General features: G+C 36.5%; 2 protein-coding genes and 5 non-coding genes across 7 annotated transcripts; 2 read left to right on the top strand and 5 right to left on the bottom strand.

Annotated features, from left to right (window-relative positions):
* Positions 1–798: 798 nt before the first annotated feature.
* LOC144438575 (putative aminopeptidase W07G4.4) lies at positions 799–9,503 on the bottom strand. The gene is made up of 15 exons (XM_078127660.1): positions 9,374–9,503; positions 8,380–8,518; positions 7,871–8,025; positions 7,270–7,378; positions 6,928–7,052; positions 6,556–6,661; positions 5,793–5,954; positions 5,251–5,315; positions 4,893–5,008; positions 4,051–4,169; positions 3,391–3,474; positions 2,772–2,829; positions 2,393–2,442; positions 2,010–2,141; positions 799–1,544 (listed from the first exon to the last, which is right to left on the bottom strand). Coding segments are annotated over exons 1-15 (1,611 nt in total). The 5' UTR covers positions 9,376–9,503; the 3' UTR covers positions 799–1,355.
* Positions 9,504–11,656: 2,153 nt separating this feature from the next.
* Positions 11,657–11,728, top strand: Trnap-cgg (transfer RNA proline (anticodon CGG)). The gene has a single exon. It is a non-coding gene; the product is annotated as a tRNA-Pro (tRNA).
* A 760-nt stretch (positions 11,729–12,488) lies between these two features.
* Trnav-cac (transfer RNA valine (anticodon CAC)) lies at positions 12,489–12,561 on the bottom strand. Its single transcript has one exon. It is a non-coding gene; the product is annotated as a tRNA-Val (tRNA).
* An 826-nt stretch (positions 12,562–13,387) lies between these two features.
* Positions 13,388–13,475, bottom strand: Trnar-ccu (transfer RNA arginine (anticodon CCU)). Its single transcript is given in 2 exon segments — positions 13,388–13,423; positions 13,439–13,475. It is a non-coding gene; the product is annotated as a tRNA-Arg (tRNA).
* Positions 13,476–14,451: 976 nt separating this feature from the next.
* Trnav-uac (transfer RNA valine (anticodon UAC)) lies at positions 14,452–14,524 on the bottom strand. Its single transcript has one exon. It is a non-coding gene; the product is annotated as a tRNA-Val (tRNA).
* A 574-nt stretch (positions 14,525–15,098) lies between these two features.
* On the bottom strand, positions 15,099–15,171 carry Trnav-aac (transfer RNA valine (anticodon AAC)). Its single transcript has one exon. It is a non-coding gene; the product is annotated as a tRNA-Val (tRNA).
* Positions 15,172–15,921: 750 nt separating this feature from the next.
* LOC144438834 (kelch-like protein 26) lies at positions 15,922–23,306 on the top strand. The gene is made up of 3 exons (XM_078128019.1): positions 15,922–16,052; positions 18,879–19,217; positions 21,027–23,306. Exons 1-3 carry the CDS (start codon positions 16,006–16,008, stop codon positions 22,825–22,827), a joined length of 2,187 nt encoding a protein of 728 aa, XP_077984145.1. The 5' UTR covers positions 15,922–16,005; the 3' UTR covers positions 22,828–23,306.

The raw sequence follows: 23,306 nt of genomic DNA, 5'->3' as shown, positions 1-23,306 counted from the left end.
GTTTGTCAAATAATACAAACCTATTCCATTAATGAAACGGCTTATTTCTGGCATGCTGCCATCGTAGTGAACTGAAATAGGCTAGTTGTGCGCATGTACGACTTCCACTTCACTCAACGCTATCTCTCACATGAATATTTGTATATTGGTCATCTTGTAATCTTAAGATAAATGACAAGTTCTACTCCCACCGTCTCATGCAAGGCCTTATTTTTTCACTAGTTGTGCATTTTCTTATATGTATGAATTACATAAAAGTAAGGAATGTAGTCGTTGTAAGCTTACACTGAAAAAAAATATGTCTACATATAGTGGATACAAAAGTCACAATTAGGCTGTGCATACGTACGTGTAATACACAATGTAATGTTTTTGTTTTTGTTGTTGTTGTTTTATTTTTCCACGAAGTATTATTGAAGTAGCGAGAGAGAGAGAGAGAGAGAGAGAGAGAGAGAGAGAGAGAGAGAGAGGGGGGGGCAGAGACAGAGACACACAGAGAGACAGAGACAGATGGACAGAGAGAGACCGAGAGACAGACAGCGACAGAGAGAGAGACAGAAAGAGGGAGGGGGAGACATGGGAGTGGGGATGGAGTGTGAGAGGAAGGGGAGGGAGAGAGACAGAGAGAGGGGTGCATATAGCAGTTCATTATTAAGTGCAGAAAACCTTTCAACCACGTGATGTTTTATTGCTTCATACTTAAATTATGATATGTAATCCACACATACAGGTTCACTTTATATTATGTGGAACTATTGTTATCATTAAAAAATTACAGAAAGCAAGAAACGTTAACAGCTTTCGTACATTTGTTATACTCTGGAAAAAAAATTTCAGAACTTCTGGATTAGAATAATGCCATTTTATTTCTGAAGTCATTGCCAGTTTATTTTGTCTTTCAAGACAGGTCTGCAGTGGAGTGTCTCTCACAATTAGTTGTCTGCATTCCAGGTTTTAAAGCATGCATGTCAATAATTGGCGACTGAAAATTAATAGCCAAGTAGCCTGAATACAGTAATTATATAGTATATCTTCGTAGGTCGACAAACTATACCCCTACAGAAAAATTACAGTTATTGCTAGTTTGTTTCCCTTGTATCTTTATATCGTTTTAACCGGATAAACTTGTTGGTGAACACTAAAGTTATAACCCCAAATTAATGTTTCAGTTGAACATTCTTAGCTTTCCATTTTCTGAATATGAAGCATGCTTAAATTTTGTATTGTTCGCTTAGCCTATTTACATATAACCCAGTATCTTGATTTACAACTCAGACCATTCTATTATATATATATTCTATAGAGGTGTGAGCTTAATACATTGATCAGAGTCTAAACGTTATCAATCAGGCACTTTAGTCTGTGGTGTCTTTATCTTCTCCTTTAGTATCTTTGCCCTCACCCTTCTGTCTCATTCTTGGCAATATATAGTCGGTTGCCAAGGCTACAATAGGAGCACCGGTTGGAATGCCAGGATAGGGTCCTGAAGATCCAGCAATATCAAGGTGAGAATATCTCAATGGGCTTTCTGAATCTACACCATGCTGGAGAAGACAAAGAACAAACAGATTAGGTGAACATCTCCACTAAAGTGTTGAGATTTGATTTTCAGGTTTTTTCCCTAGTACCTGGCATACAATCAAAGTGTACTCCTTCATATTTAGGAAGCATTCGCTGTACTGAGGAAAACTACGTCATAGCTGACCCCTTGGGAGGTGACCCCTCTATGCATCGCATTATAACTTCTACCATCCGTGACGTTTACAGTAATTTGTACTTGTATGTGCACCTGCTAATAGTGTAGTGCAATGTCTGTACGAAGTTGGTATTTACATTTGTAATGACAGTGCACAGTCGTGTACAGCCTTTGTGTAGGTATGGAAGTATAGCTCACAGATAAGAAGAAAACACAAATCATGACAGGCTATATGTATAGGAAGGTGATTACAAAATTCAAAGTCTTAGGACGGATGAAATTGGTAATAAACAGCACATGTTCCATATTATACCTTATCGAGACCAGACGCCATAATGAGAAAGGCAGCAGCATTCTGATGACCTCTAGGTGAAGACTGGGTAGCTGCTAGTGGTATTTGGACTACATCCTCGTAATCTGTTTTACCCTTATGAGCTTCGTAATCCTGTAAACAATATAATGATTTATCGAGAATGCGATATTTTGTTTTAATGATAATACAAATGTACATGGACATGTATCATGGGATACATGTTCTAAGCATCAACTGTGTAGACACGTGCCTATAAATGTGATATTCTATCTGTTGATATCAGAACGTATTGATCAATAGTGAAACGTTTGCTATCTGTTATGTCTGAGGTGATCTTCCTTTACCAAGACGCGGGAACTTGATCGTTAAGCCATTTTACTCACCTCTCTTCTGATCGTTGAAACTTCGAGAGAGTCTCCAATTTCTCCTCCAACTAGGAGAGACAAAAACATTGTATAAATTATTGTATAATCAAACGCCTTGATAGTTCTACATCTAAATATCTCATTAACATGCATCGGTTGAACTATTTGCTGCCTTGACGATACTTTGTGAACTGGGAGAAAGCTAGCTAGGTAGAGATTTTGAAACTTTTTGTAAAGGAGAGTTTCATTGAGATCTTCAGGTTTTATTTTCTGTTCCCTATATAAAACACGCGATGTGTGTGGGGGGGGGGGGGGTCTGTGTGAGTTTGTACAATTGTGTTTGTGTGTGTTGTGGGTGTAAAAGATGACAAGTGTTGATAATGAAATGATGACATACCTCTTTGTAAACGTCTTGCATGATTAGAATCCCGTGCAGGTCCATTATCCATTACAATCTAAGAATATTAACCCAATTGTAATTCAAATTAAAACGAGTGTTTATTTGTAAAGTATCACTTGCCGTCAAAACATGATGTGTTTTGTAAGTACAAGTTAATTGAATTGAAAGGGAACGCAATAAAATGTTGTCCTCAAACAAATGCAATTTAACCGTAGTTTGGTTCAAATAAAAAAGATAGTCAATACGTGTTTCTAAAATTAATAAGTCACAAGGTTTAATTTGTCAATATTGCCAAACTATGGCTATGAAGATTTCAAGCCCTGGTACATATTATAACAACACAGTGAAACTCGTTTTACTGTCATTTGACTGATCTAATAGTACTCCACAACAAACCAAGTATTAGACACTGAATAAGCTTGGGCGATTATGTTATCGTATACCCCCCCCCCTCCTCCCCCCTCCTCCTTTTATATGTCACATATCATGTTCTCTTGAAAAGGTCTGACCGTGTGTTATCGTGCATAATGCACTGGTTACATCCATTGATCTTATTTTTCGCACCATACAAGTGTTTTGACATGTGATAATGTAGCAATCTTGTATCATTACATACCGTATAGTTGGGTCCTACCGATCTTACGGCATGTCCAGTCAATGTAGCAATACTGTAGATGTGAGGGTTCACTCCATTCGTGGCCTAAAATTTTAAATATATTGACAATAAAGCGATAAGGAGGTTCTTTAATGTCTACTGCAATCCGTGGCAATACATAAGATAAATGATAAAAATATGCGAGAGTGTTTCCAAATTGTATGATTCTTATCTTTTATTATAAATGTCACCGTGTTCCTTGAAATTGGTCTATGCAAATTGAGCCATCAGCACTCACATTAATATGGGTAACTTTTGTGGGGACGGTTTCTTAATGTTTTGAGGAACTATTTATAGAAATCGTAAACCGGCTTGTGGAGCCCACAGATTACTGCAAACAGATAGAATCAACACGTATTTCAGGGTGACAATATTATCGATCGATCGATCGATCGATAAATCGATTAATCAATCGACCAGTCAGTCAGTCAGTCAGTCAGTCAGTCAATCAATCAGTCATACAATCAAGTTCTTTTGCATAAAAAATGATCATTAAGAAAGTTTTATATTCAGGACCAGGACTTGAAATGATATATTTGTCTTGATAAAGCAGGACTGGTGTTCCTCAAAACGTGTGTTAAGGTTTTAATCGTGATATAATTGAATTTCCAAAATGCTTACTTTTTCTATCATTTTGTTGAGTGGATCAGCCATGGCCATTCGTCCTTCAGCATCAGTGTTGCCAACTCTGACACGTGCACCGGACCGTGCTGTAATGATTTCGTCTGCTACGTAGGCATCTGAACCAAAATGGAGAGGAAATCGTGATTAGCGGGGTTGGGGAGGGGTGACAGGAAGTGTGTATGTGGGAGATTAAAAAGTAAAATTTTGCATTTACCTACAGTGCATAATCTAAAAAGGTTAATGTTGCATGTTATTATATAATTTGATTTGTCTGTTTTTTGCTTAACCGGCGTTAACGGTATTAATTTTGGAAAACATTATCTCCAGTTTTATCGATTAAAATGGAAATGATGTGTTGGTATTGGTATTGGTATTGGTGTTGGTGTTGTTGTTGTTGTTGTTGTTGTTGTTGTTGTCGTTGTTGTTGTTGTTGTTGTTGTTGTTACTATTTTCCGATTATGCAAATTGAGAAAGTTTGAAAGTATGGCTTTCGATGTGCGACGTAACTGCAATCACTGAGTAGCCATGGAAAGAAGAGGGGCCGGTGAAAAGTTCAGAAAGCTTTGTTTTATTAGCAAATGAGATCTAGAGACTAGTTACATAGCTAGGTCCGTTGGGTTTTTTTTCTGTGTGGCTTCTTTTTATATTTCTGTGTACGTCATCTCTAATGTTTCCATTGGCAAGTACTAACATATGGCCATATACACTATGTCTGTATTTAAGTAATAACCACGTGGCGGATAATATAATATCATAAATTTGCCCTGATCTCTGAGTCGAAGCAGGATATCTTTAAAATGGGAAATACTGAAATAGTTCAATTCTCGTCAACAACCTACCTGAACCAACACTGTTTCGCACCATTGTCATCACACCACTAACTTTGATGTTCTTTGGTTTTAACATCGACAGTATTTGGAAGAAGCCAGCGACAGCAGCAGAGCCACACTTATCTCTGAAGCAATGCAGGTGTAAAAAGTATAGGAAAAACAAACGAATAATCATTTCGTAGGAATGGGAATATCAAAGCCTACAGCAATACAATAGATTCCAGTACATAACATACAAGGTTATGTATATCAATGCGATAAATAAGTGATTGCGCCCTCAAACTCATATGCATGATGAGTATATTCACGAAAGATCATAGTGAACGTACATACGAGTATTTTGAGTGATTGACTGGAAGCATCCTACCTGTGCATACCTCGCATACCACCGCTTATTTTTATGTCAGCACCACCAGTATCATAGGTCACACCCTGTTAAGAAATTACACAGACACTGAGATACACTCAGAGAGAGAGAGAGAGCGAGATGGAAGGGAGGGAAGATGTGTATGTTACTAGTGATGAGCAAGGTGTAGTGTATTTCCTCTGAAACTACATAGTGCAACATTCATTATATGCGGCATAATGACACAAGGTTACATTCTAAAAGTTCTGTGCATGATAATTATCACGAACAGTTAAACAAGAGGAGACATTTATTAAAATGCCAAATAGAAAAAAACAAAAACAGGGAAAGCACCAAACCAACAAGGTCAGAGTTCAGGTACTCAATATCAGTGGCGGTGATGTTTTCCGATAACGTTCTCACAAATTACCATATTATGAACATACAGACGTTGTCTGGCACATACGATGATATTACAAGTGCACTGTATCTTATTAATATTTATTAGAAATGGCGGTTTACTTAGATGATAGTGACATACTAAATAGACATATGGTAATTACCTTCCCAACAAGTAGAAGGGTTGTGTCTACTTCGCCTTCACCAGTGTACTCCAATTCTATGATTCTTCCCTTATGGCGGTCAACATGCTTTGCACATCTGTTAACAGCAGCGTGCAGTGGGTATTCTTTCTCAAGTACAGCTTCATCCGAGATGACATTGACCTTGGTAATAGACATGTGACATACTTCTACTTTCAAATGGAGTTACTTTGATAACCATGAAAACAATTAAATTATATTCGCAGGACTTGTAGACATTTTCAAGTTACGACACTTTAGACTAACCTCTCCGAATAAACATGCTAGTTGTATGTTGTCGTAACCTGACATTAAATTATGCATAATCTTGGCTTAGTTTTATGCTGTATATTTAAAAGATATTCATAGTATTGTGCTTACTGGAGTATATTTAACCACCATTTGCACGTAAATGAACTCAAATCAAGTATTAAGATATAACCCATAAACAATCCGATGACGTAATTTATGGTACGTACCAAAAATGTTCAGGAAATACCTACTATGCATTCGACTGTTCTAACAATACCAGAACACAAATTGTAATGTCATAGAAGACATACATCGACATTAACATTATACTGGAATGTGGTTTTATTTAATCTTTTTTTCACCCGAGTAAAATGCTTATAAACTCAGCTTGTGCCACTTTAATAAGTTATTTCAAACATTTTTCAAGTTTTACCAATTTGATCAGGTGAATAGATGGCAAACTCTAAATCGTCATATTTTGGATCTTACTCACTGTGACTCCTGATGCTGGATCCTTGAATAGTTCGGTCACGTACTCCTCCACCTTTGGGGCAGCCATACGTTCAGGATCAGATCCACCAATATCACGATACACAGATCTGTAACAAGCATACAAATAAAAGATGTCGCGGTGGGTTAAACGTTGATGTCATTGAAAAACGACCATAATGATAATCTCAAATCGTCCCAAAGCTGTCAATAATTGCACATCTATTTAATTGCAAATCGATTACGTCACCATTGCCAATTTAAAGAATTCTCGCACATCCCGCCAGTTGTCGTAATGGGTATCAAGGCAACCATTGCAACCACTATTACCATCATGATGATATTGTCTTTTTTGTGACGTAATACAATGACTTGCCTTCCATTCTCAAAGGCCCTTGACAACTTGACGATTCTTTCTCTCTTCCCTTTGTGTTCAGTCCACACACCAAGTTTGTCAATCTTCTTGCTTTTGTCTGGTTTGGCTTCTCGTACTTCTAGGGGCTAGTGAAAAAAATGAACATGTCAGAACTGATAAATAACGTTTGTAATATTGTGAATATTCGCCATTACAAATGAAACAGAATAAATTATCATTTCTGATATACAGTAAAGAACAACTTTCCTTCCATTTAAATGAGTGAAATGAATCATCACAGGGCATTCAAAACGTTATGAGAAATGTTAAAGATGTTATATACCTTCTACTTGTTGGACTTACCACATACACAGCGTGTAAAGCACCCAGCACTGTTACCAACATAGCGTTTTTAAAAGCTGGGTTTGATGTACACACTATCACTGGAGACTTAGAACCAGCTTTTAGGATCCTATAAGTAAACATTAATCAACATTTTGTTAAAATATATTGTATGTACTGTTAAAGAATATTGTTATCAGTTTCATCAACCCCCCCCCCCCCATTTGCTTCTTCATTGGTGTATCCATTCACTATCAGTAACTGTATTCACTAAATCAGCCACTGACTTGTCATAGTTCAAAGTTCAACCACATTCAGTGTGTCACCGCCAATACTAGGATTATAATTGACACACTACAGGTGACTCTTTTTTTTTTAATTCTGGAACCATTTGTACTTTGATACTAATGTACACGATATAAACCATCGATAGAATACGTTATTTGTCGATTTCAATCTAGGATATTAATGAGCTGATTCTTGAGTGTGATACATTCATTACTTCAAAATCTGTCTATCTTCATCAGACACCTATACTTTATAAACTCTCGTATTTTACAAAGCGATCTCGCTAAATAAATCAAAATATTGTTACTATGGTGATACAGCACACAATGTTTACCTTTCCATGCCGACGTTAGCAGCGTCATAAAATCTTCTGACGTCATCATGATCTCTATTTAGTGGTCCAGTTGGAGAAAACACCAATCTTTGATTTGAAAATGGTTTATCTGTCAGGATGGTGAACACCACTTCTTTTTCTACGGTATCATCACTCTAAAAATTCATGATGCAAATGAAACAGTAAAATGACTGAATGTTGCGGTTTACCAATGTGCGCGATTTCCCTTTAAGCAATCGATTGTGCACAAATTACTGAAGGATTCATAGCCATGGGTACGTTTTTACCCGTTTTCCTCAACTTGAAGGACAAACTTTTGAGTTTATTTATGTACCGCCCTCTCGTGTTAGATTGTAACATACATGTAGTTGTGACAAGTGGCTGAAAATTCTCACACCATGCATAAATTATCGCATCTGTTCCTATGCAATCTCCTTAGTTTCATGATTAAAGCAATGAGAACGGAATATACCAAAAGTCATCTCTTTAAGAAATAAAACATACATTACCTTCTTCAGCTCTTCTAGCGGTTTCTTCAAAGCCTCCAAACTTTCTCCAAGGTTGCTTAATTTATCAATGACAAGAACGATCCCGTCAAAGGCATCATCTTTGTACTTATTGGTAGTAACAATTTCATATGGTAGTGCCCTATTAGAGTAAAAAATTAAATTAGACAGATTTATACATGTTTATCTTTGCAAAACTCCACTCAACTAAAAATAACACAATGAATATGTGCTATAATCCCTTGATTATCAAAAATGACTTTTAGAACATAGATACAGTGTATACAGCCATGTTCATATCCAATGTGAGCTAGCCACCCCCTTCCTCTATCAAGAGAATTTGTTTATGTATTCACACAACACTCACTGGGTTCGATGCACTGTATAGCTGTATATTGCTTGCTTTGACCTTTAACTCTCTACTATTTACAATGTCTCCTACTTGTCTTTGATTTTTTTTATTGAGACATTTCTGCCACAGTGATGGCAATGGTCAAATATTCAAATCTTTCAAAAGAATTGATAAAGGGCAGCTTGAAGCCAATATTTGAATTTGTTTGAACCATACTTATAAGCGTATTCAACTCATTCAAATATATGACAGTTTTGAATGATAGAAAAGCTATTGTCGTGTTTTTTTGTCGAACTACATATAACGCAAATCAGGTACATTCCAGCATTAAAATGTATATTAGTAACTGTACAAATTAACGAGACAATGTCAGAGGTCACATTAAATATAAAACCTTTTGATAAACGAATGCAAAATAACCTTCAAACGGACCAAATACAACCCTCAATATTTACATTTGTCTAAATGTCGAATAACTAAATTGGATTTCATCCATCTGTTTGCCGCGTCACAAGGTAAGAGGGTACGCACGGTCGTTGTTAATATCGACTAATATTTGCAATGCGAATAAAACAAGAACAAGCAGAAACATCATATAGAGACGAAAAGATTCGAGGAAATTTAACATGATGATAACAGACTTACATTATTGCAGGTTCAGAGCTAGATGAACGCCTATCTGCTAGTCTGCACAAGGTGTATGTACGTGTACACGTTGACTGAAAGTCACACGACTTTAACCAAACAGTAAATCAATAATCTGTCACCAGGTACAGTCAATTCTGTTATTTATAGGAGTAAAATCCGTCCCTAGATTAAAGTTGAGTAGAATACGGGGTCCACACTCCTATTTAAGCATCGATTCTCCTGCAATTCTCTTCATGACATGTGTTAACGACATTGAATCCACCTTTGAATTTCAATTTATTGTCATTTTAAACATACATGTTGAAGCTAGTGATAATATTACTCATATGAACTGGAAAAAATGTGCAGTTAACTGGTACAGTATGAAACCCACGTCTTTCTACTGTACAATAGTGCTCCCCCGGATGCTACAGACGATATCTTGCATCATAAAATGTTCAGTTTTCTATATGTGATGTTGTCGAGACGAATAACCTATATTACCTACATGATGATTCATGCATATACCCGCCACTGTGGAGGGTCTATGATTCATGCAAAGGAATTATTTGATTCGATGTTTCGCAATAACAGCTGACACCATATAATACCATAGTCTAAAGCTTGTTTTGTATAGAACGCTGAGCTGTAGCGTGTTTCCATAGTAGTCTAGAGTATATAAGAGATGAAACAGCTTGAGTTTACAGGCCAATGTGGACATATGTAGTTGCTGACCTCTACAAATTGTGTCAATCATAATTAATTACAATAAATATGAATCATACCATATGACTCAGAGTCATCACAATTGCAAAACTCGTATAATTCCAGCACAGTCTCCTAGGTAGGGAGCAACGTGCAATGGGGGGGGGGGGGTAAAGACAACACGACATGCTGAACAGAACAGCTTGACACCGTAATAGCTAGAGCAGTCATAGTTGTATTTAGAATACAGAGATTTAATAATTGTTATGTGTGTACACATAGACCCTACACCAACGGTGGGAGAGTGTAGACTAGCGCATAGTACATTAAACAGTGGAGGGTATTATGCGGTCTCTGCTGACTCAAGTGTATTGAGGTGGTGCCAATAATGGATGGTACATACTAGTGTGTACCTCGGATTTGACCCTTCCTTTTTAGTACATGCATTCTGCCGCTTGGTTTTATATTTAAGCATTATGTAGGTTTGACTATGTATGCATATATACGACTTTCGGGCGACAGCAAGCTTATCCGTTCCAGAGACACAACCTCGTTACTATCGTTGGTGGCGCTGTTATGTTGTTAGCCTCCAACGACCTCGAGGTCTACTACACGGTACGTTACTTCGAAGCGTGGATGTGTAAACATTTACATCTAGTTTCTGGCTGAAATATAGATATTTGACCGCTAGTTTTGGAACCTTTGTAGTGGTATGTATTTTGAATCCTCCATGGTAAATCTGTACCCACTCTCCTGTTCAGTACCCTCACCACCCCCAACCCCACCCACCCCCGTGCTAGCTGTGGACATGATTTTTTACCAACGTTATATTTCACCCGTGTTGATTGGTTGGTTGTTTGGTTGGCAAGATATCTGAAATATGGGTGGTGGTATTATTATTATTATTAATATTATTATTATTATTACTATGTAGAAAAAGATTGTGTAATGAATGCCTATGAGACAAGGATGAATTGGTGGCGATCTTTTTCCGTTATCAGGTATCTACCCTTGAGGGCGCCATTCTACGATGGACAGTCGGAGTCTCCGGGATAATGATTACGACTCGAGAACTGCTCGACGGAGGTAACGTATGCATTCTAACCAGCAGTATCATCGAGTTGTTGACTGTGCAACAACAGTCTACGAATCATGCTCACTGAGTCCTCTGACTTACAATTACAGAGGTTTCAAAATTCTCAATTCAAGCATAAAGTTTTGGGGAGGCCCAGGGAGTCACATGAGATGGGGCTCGGCGACAAACGAGAACTCAACACTCACACAAACACTCAAATGTTGAAAACGAACTGTAAACTCTATATCCATATATAAATTAAGATTATAAGTAATTACAATTAAACCAAAATAGAAATGTACATTTATACCGGGAAGGCAACAAAATCTCTTTTTTCCCGAATTCTACTGCAGAAAATCTTTATTTTGAGTATTAACATAATCTGCAATAATTCCCACATTTAACATTCACGCGGCGCTATGATGATCAATGCTATAATTCACTTTATATCAAAAAATGTTTATGCTGAAAGTCATACTTGTAAGAAAGTGACACTATGACATATCAATGTTTAACCAACGGGCCTGTTGGTCTAGTGGTACGATTCCTGTTTCGGGTACAGGAGGTCCCGGGTTCAAATCCCGGACAGGCCCCTATTCTTTTTCTTGACAAGGTCATTTAATGCCATCGTCATTAAGGGTTGAGTGAAAACGAAAGAAACATTGATAGACTTATCAAGCTCCTTTGTAATAGGAAATTTGATTTATACCTCGAATTCACTCATTATAGAGAGATAACAAGAAAGATGCCTAATATAACATATATCATAGCAATAATGGGTCAAGTAGGAATTGTACTATTACGAAAGTGACTATTTTAATGATGTCGATAATTAATTAATAACTAATAATTAATGATCAATGATGATTTTGATATATATATATATATATATATATATATATATATATATATATATATATATATATAACGTGATATATATATATACAACGAGCAAAACGGCAATATGAATAAAGAAAATAAGTTCAAACTACTTTCGCTTGATTTTTTTTTCATATAAAGACCAACTCTTCAGAAAAACATAGAATCGAAGACTAGTTTATGCCAATAGTTTAATTTATCTAAAAAGTAGACAATTTTATAAAATCCCCCACCCGCATTCCAGGCTACCAAAATATATGTGATATGATCTCATGAAAGTTTCTGAAACTACCTTTATATCCTGAAGTGGTCACTTTTGAAGAAAAAAATCTGACATTATCGAAGAGATTCATTCGGATGGCTACATCTGTTCCTATTTCAGAAGCAAAGATTCTAACAACAAGAAAAAAGTTTATCAAAACTTCAAGATTTCAACCGCTCAGATACTGAGATATGCCTGACTTGACAAAATAATGTTTTCGCCCGGGCTCGAACCGGGGACCTTTCGCGTGTGAGGCGAACGTGATAACCACTACACTACGAAAACTACATGTGATGTGTAGTGATCACAGCGGTCATATTTCACACAAAAAAACTGTTGCATCCAAAACCAACACATGCAGCCTGAATCCGATGTGTCATAACAGTCCAGGAGTATTAATTCCTTCGTTTTTAATCAAATAAATAATGTATTAATAATTTAATATGTTGACGTGCCGATGCACTTGGACTAGTACATCAAGTATATAAAAGTGATGTTATTTATTTATTTACTTACTTATTTATTTATTTATTTATTTATCTATCTATCTATCTTCTATCTGTCTATCTATCTATTTATCTATCTATCTATCTATCTATCTATCCATCTACATTAGGTTCTCGAAAACAAAGGAATATTAATTTATCATTTGCATAATAGTTACAAGACAATATCTCATGAATGGAAACTCCAAATTTCGTATTTCAAATTTGGTACGTACATCGATCGATGATGACAATTTTGAAATAATACATGTCCTGTTAATGTCTAACTTTTAATTCCATTGGTTCATTGAAATAATTATCTTTTGTAATTAAGTATCACTTTCATAATGCATTTAGTACAGTGTTGATAACAAAATATGTGTGTCCTACGAAGCTTGATTATATATCTTTTAATTTTAATTTGCAATAATCAGGCAATATTCGAAGAATGTAAGCTATCAATGTCATATAATTTGGCACATAAATTGATGATATACCGCCCTCTATAGGCGATTAATAGTGTTTGATTTTAATGAGCTATTTTCATAAATTTATGAAATTTATTTGATGCCATTTACTGACACCATTGTTGTAGATAATCATTCTTGAAAATGAAAATAAAATTAAACCCCTGGCGGGACTCGAACCCGCAATCCCCGGTTATCACTTATCTTCAATAGGAGACCGATGCCTTATCCATTAGGCCACAGGGGCTATTTCCCAAACTTCAATTTTCATCTATTAGCTGTGTGTTTTCTTTTTCTTGTCAAATAGTAGGTGGCGTGACGTAGCTATGACGATTCTCAAGCTAAGTATATTACTTATGAATGTACTTATAGATATATGAATACATTCATGAAGTACGTACACGAGTAAATGAGTAATAAGCTATGGATAATGTCAGAATGTATCAATGTCATTTCTCTGAGGGATGGAGTCAGACTTAGCTAGTTATTTTTACGAGTAAACAAAAACATTCAACAAACAAACAAACAAACAAACAAACAAACAACAAATGAACATATCAAAACTGGCAAAATTGACAGACAGGTACGACAAAGTAATATAATACTGTCGTCGTGCGTAATCACCTGATATGGAATGGTTGTCATATGCATTACAATTATATTATGTGAAATGGTCGCTGTGGTGATATCCCTTCGTATTGACCATTTCCCATATTATATTGCAATTTGTTGCATCGATCGAAACAATGTTGATATCACTGTGCAATAACTCTGTTGTTCATGTTTGTCAGTATTTATATGTTATACTTTTAGTTTGTTTTGTTTTTCGCAAGCATAACTAACTTAATCTGAGTCTCCCTGTGGTTTAACAAACTCATGTTCATGAGATGTCAGTTACTTGTGTCTAGAATTTTATCAATTCTGATAGAAGCCATGTTATCTGTGTGTATCTGACAATATATAATCTTACCTAATTCGTTCGTAGAAGTTCACATCATACATAGTAAAACGATAAATTAGTATTCATTTATTACATATATTTTGACAAGTAATGCAGACACGTCATCATTCATAGATAAACTTCGACAAATATTACCACTTTTTGTTTAATTCTTTAAAAAGTAATGTATATACACCAAAGTGGTGTATGTAGCGCTGTTGACGTCATTATGACGTAAAACAAGGCCGACAAATGTAGATCCGAATATTTCCGATAAAAGTACTGTTTCCGCCCGGGCTCGAACCGGGGACCTTTCGCGTGTAAAGCGAACGTGATAACCGCTACACTACGGAAACTTGATACATCACTTGGCAAAAAACGCTAAATTCCAAATTGTACATGAGGCTAAATAAAGAAAGTGTCAATTAGTAATTGCATAAATTGAATATAATTAACGTTATTTTTTTCTGAATTCCTACGTCGTGTCCGTTGTGTTTGACCTAGGACAAAGGTAGAACACAAACAATACAATAGCTATATTTACCTACAATGACTATACAGTTAGATAAGATAAGTCATGTATGCAAATATATATTACATATCTAAGTGATATATTACAAGATACACACAACTTGAGGAACCAGCTGGATATCGCAGTTCTTGGATAACCCTTACTGGACAAGGTGTCAACTGTAGACATTGTTAAGTAGCTTGAATTCACGGTACTATTTTATATTTAAAAAAAAAAACATCCGCATGGGTTTCAGGCTAGCAAAACTTATGTGATATGATCTCATGAAAGTTTTTGAAACTACCTTTATATCCTGAAGTGGTCACTTTTGAAGAAAAAGAATCTGTTTTTAATTTTACATTATCGAAAAGATTCATTCAGATGACTACATATGTTCCTATTTTAACAAGCAAAAGTACTGTTTCCGCCCGGGCTCGAACCGGGGACCTTTCGCGTGTTAGGCGAACGTGATAACCACTACACTACGGAAACCTTTCTGACAGCAAAAAAAATTAAAATTTACAGAAAATTTGTATCGATGTTTACGTATGGCTTAAAAATACATACTCGTATACAGCGTCTGTATTACGGCTATGATGTCAAGAAATGCTAAAGTAAACTACGTAAATACGTTCTGCATTTTTATGATCTTTTATAATATTAGAAATTCATTAAGGATGGCGCACAAACGGAAACAAAAGCATGTATATGCCCATTCATAGAATATGTTTCCTGTTTTCCACTCCCACCTGTAACAATACCACCTAGCACCAAAAGTTGAGTCACCCGCAAAACAAATAACATCACGCTAGGGGTGCCATAATTATATAGTCATGTGTCACCATGGATGACATTTTTCGGGATCTGCATCCATTCAGTAATACTTACAAGTTTGACAGGTAAGCTGAAATTATTCCATTTCTTATTGACATGACCAACTTGTACTAACCCTTCACAGTATACGACGTACGTCCCGTTTAATTCCGGAGTCTAATTTGTGTACAGTTCGTATGTTCATAAATTCCATATTATTCGTACGCAAATGAACTGTGTGTATAAACCCTGTGACAGCGCATAGTAGCTCTGTGGTTCTATTTTTAGGGAGTGCGGCCTCCGGCACGAAGTTTGCCCGCATCTCTAAAATTAAGTATATTTATAGAAATTAAAACGTACAGTAGCGCATTGTGGATAGGGAGTGCAGTGCGTCACTGGTTGGACACTGTCAACCGAGATCAGTTACAGGCTAGCTATGTTGTAATCTTTCACAAACTATCGTGCAAAATGTTTTGATAGAGATACCTTTTCCATCTACGAAATCATGACGCGATGATTGACATTGAGGACTTTTTGGATGCACTCAAAAGTCTCCAAAGGTAGGAGATTTATTCAATGTATTTTGAACGAAAAGGGGTAATATAAATACATACATTAAGCTTCTGAGTAAAATGTTAATAATACAAGCATATACTACCCTATATTGCTTTCATATTTTAAACAATGCATGACTTTTTGCATAAAACAAATCTCCATAAGTAGTGTATTTCAAATGTTAAAAGAGGCAATTTGCAATGAATTCAATTTTAATATGATAAAAGAAAATCGCTTACTAATTTTATAACCTTGAAGTCGATGCAAGCTTTGTTTTTGTTCTTTCCCTTGCATATTATGATTGCAAATTGCAAGGATTGCCCTTATATTTAATATAGTTTATGCTGAAACCTTAGAACATATATCTGTACGTTAATGTATTTATGCATTATCTTCTCTTAGTTTCACTATTCACGAGAAAGCCTCGATACATGAGTCTTGTTTTTTTAAATCCTGGTATCTATTGCAGTGACGTATTAGCTATATTTAGACCCTGTAAAAATGCATGATTTATTGGAATTCAGTAAACCCGTGAACTTTTACCTGAATATGAAACAGGAAACATCTCCTCTGTGTGGTAAAATACAACTTATTAAAACCACAAAATAATTGTCATTTAAATTAGCATGAGCCATATTGAATATTTTGTATTGACACACAAAAGCTTTATTTTCATTTAAACAATGGCATGAAACGCTTCACATCAAAATAAAAAGTGTGGTTACGACACAACAATTTCATGAATTGGTTTGTGTTGTTCTCTGACTAATTAGATGGAAGAGTTCATGTCCAAACTAGCTTTTTCATATCGTACGATATTACATACAGTGTATATCAATATTCATTGTTGTCCAAAGAAAGTGGGCTGACGTTCGTGTATACTGGTAATCGGACATATCTTAATGCTTGTTGTATGAACGTATTCATTACCTGAAAACCCTCAAGTCCTGTTTCTGCGTCCGACAACTGGTTTAATATTGTAGTTGGACTGATACTTTGTCTTACAAACCGTTACTTAAATGTTGGGAAAAATGTTTATTCATTTGTTTACAGACTATATAATAAAAGACTATATATAAGTACAAAAATACGTAAAGACCATCCATATTTCAAAATACAAACATATATATTGCAAAAACATTCCCAAGGACACCTCGATTTACTTCTATTCCTAATATTACTTCGCTTATAAAACGTGTTTCAGTTTACCAACATGAACATATCATGGTAATTTTTGAAATATGACAAATGGTCATTTTGTTTATATTGCTTTAAAACTACGTCACAAGCTTTCTATAAAAAAAAAGGCGAGGAATAAAAGGCAATTGCTGTTGGTTGGTTACATTACGAAATGAATGTCACAGTATATACAGACAGTTGTTTTGACCAGTCAATGTTTTGTATGCCTTGTACAATGACTTTTATAGTGACTGTTGAACACATACAATTTACTGTCTGAGCCGTTTTGTGCTCACAATATGATGGTAATTGTGAGGACAACAATTTGCATAAATTTGTACCCCTTCAAATTTTAAATCGTGGAGTTGGTTTTCTTTTTTAGGTTTCAAGTGAATGTAAATTCTTCACTCTTTCAGCGTCTGATGATGGTATAAAAAAAACAAGAACAACATTCGAATTCTGATATATATAAGTGTATTTTGAATTCTATCAAAATCAAATATCTTCTGTTTTTATGTCATGTGTGTAGACTCCATTTATATAGTCCCTGTTTAACGTTGACACACGCAGCCGGCAAGAGCTGGGAGTGATACAGTAACAGTAGATGAAACGGTCGAGAACCTGGTACCATCTGGAAAGATAAATCTCCCGAAAATGGAACAAGAAACATCGTCACGTGCACTCCCACCAAGTGATATACCTGTCACCCCATTGGCTTCTTCGATGCCTTCCACGCCAACAACATCGAAGCCTAAAAATCGTTCTAAGGCCAGTGGAGCCAAACCATCAGGTTTACATCATTGGGTTAATCCTATCCGTGGAACAGTTATGGAGTATCTGTAAGACTTCGGTTAATGCATGTTTTGTATGGCATTCAATGTTTTCTGGTACCTGTTACCTTTGCTGTTTCAAATTAATAACTGTCTTATTTTTCTCTGCTCTCTGTCGACTTTGTTCTCCAGTGTTTTTGTAACTTCTCTTTCGCCTTCGTAACAAATCCTCTAACCTCATTTTTCTAACTATTATCATGGACAGAAGGTCATTTGTTTGAGTTTAGAACATTTCATGGTGACACTACTAGATGGTATTTGTCACAAGTACGGGTGTTTTTGTTTGGGACAATTTAGCATGTTAAACTGCATTGTGTTTTCTAATTGTTAAAATATGGTGTCCTCAAGTAGAATTTCACCTTTTCGGAATGACATTGCAATACGTTTAAGGCCACGGTCTTATTAATATCTCCATGGTCAAAGCCTTGCATTACTTTCAACGCTTTGCGCACTGCATGTTTGCATAAGTAGCTTCTGCACATAGGTTCTGCATGTTCTGGTTGACACTGGTAGTCGTATACAAGGTTGCATCAGATCCTCATTAACCTGTGGTAACAGTTTTACGGGTGTCCGATTGTCACGTTTTCCAACTCCACCACTAATCCCCTACTATTGTAAGAGTGAGAGTTGCATTGAACAAGTCCAAGCATATCGCACTTTTCAGACACGCGGCAATTAATAAGGTCACAGCACAAAGCACGTGAGCATATTTTATATACCCACTCCACAATACCTTTATCTGTAAAATAATCATAAATACTCTGAGCTCGAAACTGTTGCCATCATCAGCAATATGGTGCTAAAAAATCTTTCTTTTTTCAGGGATCAGCTTGAAAGACGGTTAGCTAAGGCAAGAAAATCTAAGGTGATACCTTCCAAAGACAGTCCAGAGGACGAAAAGGAAAGCGAGGAGCTGGAAAAATGGATGAAGGAGAAGAAAGAGAAGGACAGTCGAATCTGGGAAATCGAAGACAAGGGAGAACAAGACATATACGAAACGGGTGCATGTGCTCCTCCTCTTTCTTCAACCCAGTCCGCTATCACCGACCCTGACATAGAATTCAACATGGAAGCGTTGAGAAATGCTTTGCTGAAGCTGTGTACAAAGTTAGGTGGAATGACTCCTAATTTCTGGGAAAATAAAGCCTATGAAAATACACAGTAAGTTGATTAATAGGGTCAATTTTCTTCTATACTGTGATGGCAAATCAAATCGAGGTCGGCTTGAATCTGATAAGCATTTTAATGTTTTGTTGCGCCAAAGATGCTGGTCAATCTATGTATCACGTGGAATGACGTCATAGAAACTCGAGATTATTAGTTATTTTTACGTGTATATAATTTATAGTTAATTTTACGTGTATTATATTGAATTCATTAATTTCATTTTTTCAATAACAGCAGAATTCTAAATACAGAAGTTCAAAGACAATCTAAAGGTTATGGGTAGATCCAATCTGATTAAAATCCGATGTGGTGAAAGCGGCTAGATGTCCTTATTTACCTCTATTCATCGTGTTGTGACGTTTGTTTTGTTCGGAGTGATCGCCGCCTCCGATCACTCCGAACAAAACAAACGTCACAACACGATGAATAGAGGTAAATAAGGACATCTAGCCGCTTTCACCACATCGGATTTTAATCAGATTGGGGTAGATCGTGACCTTAGGTTTTTGTGTTGATATCAATATTTTTTATTCAATTTTGGATGAATTGTTTTTTTGCTGTTTATTCTGCATGTGTTATTTATCTTGGTTTTTTGACATGTCAGTTGTCACTTCCTAATGCTTTTCATCTTCATACATTTCGATTCTGAAAATGTTTGAAGTTCTGAAATACCACAGTGACTTAGAAATTGGTTGGTTGTTAGATATTGATTAGATATACGATTAGCAACAGTATAGTGTCTTCACTCAAAGCTTCAACGATACTGACCACTCTTATTTGACCTTTGACCTAGCCATGGAATAACCAACCCTATACAAATAGATCATCAAACCTTGGATAATGAACAAAATAAATAATGTAACTACAAAATTAACGTTAATAGTGATTTCTAAATCCGTGTAAAACTTCTACAATGGAAATCAGACGAATGAAACAAAACGTCATGTCTGGCTCGATAAATATATTACCAACATATTGTTACATTATATAGTCTGGCGCCCCAAAAATCTTACAAAAAAATGCTACATTTTATGTGCATGAGTTGCTATTACCTTTGTAAATCATCAGAAAATCATACATTGTAACAACATGACACTTTTTTTTATTAAAATGTAACAATTGTTCATCATTTTTTTGTCGTGCCAGTCGGTAACTGGTAGTAATTTCAATTAGAATTTTGTGGCGTCAGGCGATAAGATTTAGCAATTTTGGTAAGTTGTTTGTCGAGATTTTAATTTGTAAGGGTTCGGCTTCTTGTATTCATATATTAATAACAATGATGGTGATACACGTGTGTACCATTATTATTTCAAAAAGATATAATTAAGAATGTGTAGGTGTGTATCAACATAATTCCCAGATCCTTACACTATTTCCAAGAAGTCTAACAACAGCATAATTTACAATGTGTAGGTGTGTATTAACATGATTCCTAGATCTTACTTTTTTTCAAAGAAAGCTATCAACAGCATAATTAACAATGTGTAGGTGTGTATTAACATAATTCCCAGATCCTTACACTTTTCCAAGAAAACTAACAATAGCATCATTAACAATGTGTAGGTGTAATTCCCAGATCCTTACACTTTTTCCAAGAAGGCTACCAACAGCATAATTAACAAAGTGTAGGTGTGTATTAACATAATTCCCAGATCCTTACACTTTTTTTCAAGAAAGCTAACAACAGAATAATTAAGAATGTGTATGTGTTTATAAACATAATTCCCAGATCTCTACACGTTTTCAAAGAAAGCTAACAACCGCATAATTAACAAAGTTTCCTCTTTGAATGTTTACCAACAGAGTTGAGCCGCCACCGCCACCTCCGCTGCCTACGGTGAATACCATAGAACAGAGTCATCAGGTGATAACTATCACATCTCCCCATCACAGTGACAAATTATTGCAAGGTTTAAACGGACTGCGTCGTCATAAAATTCTCTGTGACCTTTCACTCGTTGCAGAAGAGAGACGGTTCTACGTCCATCGAAGTGTCCTAGCAGCTTTCAGTGCTTATTTCAGAGACTTACTAAGGAATGAACCTATCACGGATAATGAAGTGATTTTGGAAGGGTTGAGTGCAGAAGGACTTGAACTAGTAATTGGTTTTATTTACACTGCTGAGATTCCACTAAGCATAAAGAACGCCCCCAAGGTCTTGGAGGTTTCGACTTCCTTAGAAATGGCAGCTATTATCGACATTTGTAGTAACTTTTTGAAAGCCGAAATAAAACCGGCCAACTGTGTAGAAATACTAAATATTGGTAGTTATTACAACGTCACAGACTTGAGAGCATTTTCTGAGGATTACGTGCTGAGAAACTTTCACGCTATAACTAAAGAAGAGTGTTTCCAAAACTTGACTGACCGACAGCTCAACGAATTCCTGAAGAGCAACAAATTGGCTATGACGTCAGAAATTGAAGTGTTTGAGACTGTGACAGGATGGCTGAAACAGTCACCACTGAGATTACCGTTCTCTGGGAAACTGATGCGGAATGTAAGGATGGCGTTGATTGCTCCTGATGACTTGGTTGACAAAGTTCAATCACAATATTTCATGATGAATGACCCAGCCTGCAATTCTTTGTTGATAGATGCCTTTAAATATCATGCAACACCACACCGACAACCATGCATGCAGTCTCTCAACTCGACTCTCCGGTCAGACAACGAGGCACTTCTCACTATCGGAGGTCTAAAGGAGAGTGGAGCAACTGCAGATGTACAGTGTATCAACCCCCTAACCGGTGCGAGTTACCTTCTCACACGTTGTCCTACGAGATTGGTGGATCATGGGGTAGTCACCTTTTCTAACTTTCTGTACGTGGTTGGAGGGCAAAATAGTGGTAGTCCAGGGGGAGAGAATAGCCTTGCTTCTGTGTATCGATATGACCCAAGGACTGATTCTTGGATAACATTACCTCCTATGTTAGAGAGGAGGTCAAATTTCCACATAAGTGCACTGAAGGGCAAACTGTACGTGGCATGTGGATGGAAAGGAAGACATGAACGGACCAGATCTGTTGAGCAGTATGACCCATCCCGGAACACCTGGTCTTTTGTCGAATCATATCCTGTAACAGCAGTGGCACCAGCAGGTACTGTGCACGATGGTCAGTTATACATCGGAGGTGGTTATGCTGGACAGTACATTAATGCTGTTAATGCCTACGACCCCGATACCAACGAATGGAATGAACGAGCCTGTATGTTGACACCTCGGGCTTGGCACAGTATGGTCACAGTGCGGGGCAAAATCTACGCCATCGGTGGCAACTGTAAAGACTCGGATGGAAAACGTGTCGATGTTCTGACAACAGAGTGCTACAGCACACCCCTCGATGAATGGTCAACAATGTCATCCGAGCTTCCTTCGGGATGCAGTGTGACCAATGCTGTGGTGATGAAAAATAGAATTTACATTGTTGGGGGCTACGAGTGGAGAAACAAACAGAGCAAGAAAGCTGTGCTGTGTTACTTCGTCGATGATGACCGATGGGGTTGGAAATCGGACATGAGGAACTCTTTGAATGGTATGGCATGTTGTACGCTTGTCCTACCTCAAGATGTCCCAGATGATCCCAGATTTAAAATGGAGTAGATAAGATTTCAATATAGCCTCTGTCAAAAAAGGACATTCTGCAAGATAAAAGTAGAAGGCTGTTGTTGAATGTTTTTCGAAAGTGTACGAAATATCCAGTATGATAAGAAATATTATCTAGCCTACTTGTAAGGGCTATAATACCAGTAACTGTTCACTAGAACCTAATACAACTATGCATATATTTTCTCTGAAGTGGTATGGGTTAGAACCAGGTGAATCTGAATTGAAATCACTATTGGCTTAAACTTTGACAATTAACCACATCAAGAAAGACTCCCACGTACTAGGCTCAATAATTGTGACTTGGTACGTTTGCCCAAAATATCCACTTTTTCGATTTTTATATGAATCAATGATCTACACTGGTACTGAAGAGGACAATCCTCAGTTTTAAAATGTCACATTATGGCCAAAAAAAAACAAGATTCTTTTTGTATCTTTGTTCATCGTAATAATCTGCATTATATTCAGCATTT

This window comes from Glandiceps talaboti, chromosome 8, assembly GCF_964340395.1.
Source record: "Glandiceps talaboti chromosome 8, keGlaTala1.1, whole genome shotgun sequence".
Lineage (NCBI taxonomy): Eukaryota > Metazoa > Hemichordata > Enteropneusta > Spengelidae > Glandiceps > Glandiceps talaboti.
The sequence above is the reverse complement of the archived record's forward strand: the minus strand, read 5'-3'. Positions and strand labels throughout refer to the sequence as shown.

Excerpts from the sequence above, each read along its gene's own strand:
- LOC144438575 (XM_078127660.1), bottom strand. Across the intron at positions 8,026-8,379 it reads CGCTAGAAGAGCTGAAGAAG|AGTGATGATACCGTAGAAAA; the intron begins GTAATGTATGTT and ends ATGAATTTTTAG. Across the intron at positions 7,053-7,269 it reads CTTTACACGCTGTGTATGTG|CCCCTAGAAGTACGAGAAGC; the intron begins GTAAGTCCAACA and ends TTTTTTCACTAG.
- LOC144438834 (XM_078128019.1), top strand. The coding sequence starts at position 16,006 with ATGATTGACATTGAGGACTTTTTGGATGCACTCAAAAGTCTCCAAAG. Across the intron at positions 16,053-18,878 it reads GCACTCAAAAGTCTCCAAAG|GGATCAGCTTGAAAGACGGT; the intron begins GTAGGAGATTTA and ends TTCTTTTTTCAG. Across the intron at positions 19,218-21,026 it reads AAAGCCTATGAAAATACACA|AGTTGAGCCGCCACCGCCAC; the intron begins GTAAGTTGATTA and ends GTTTACCAACAG.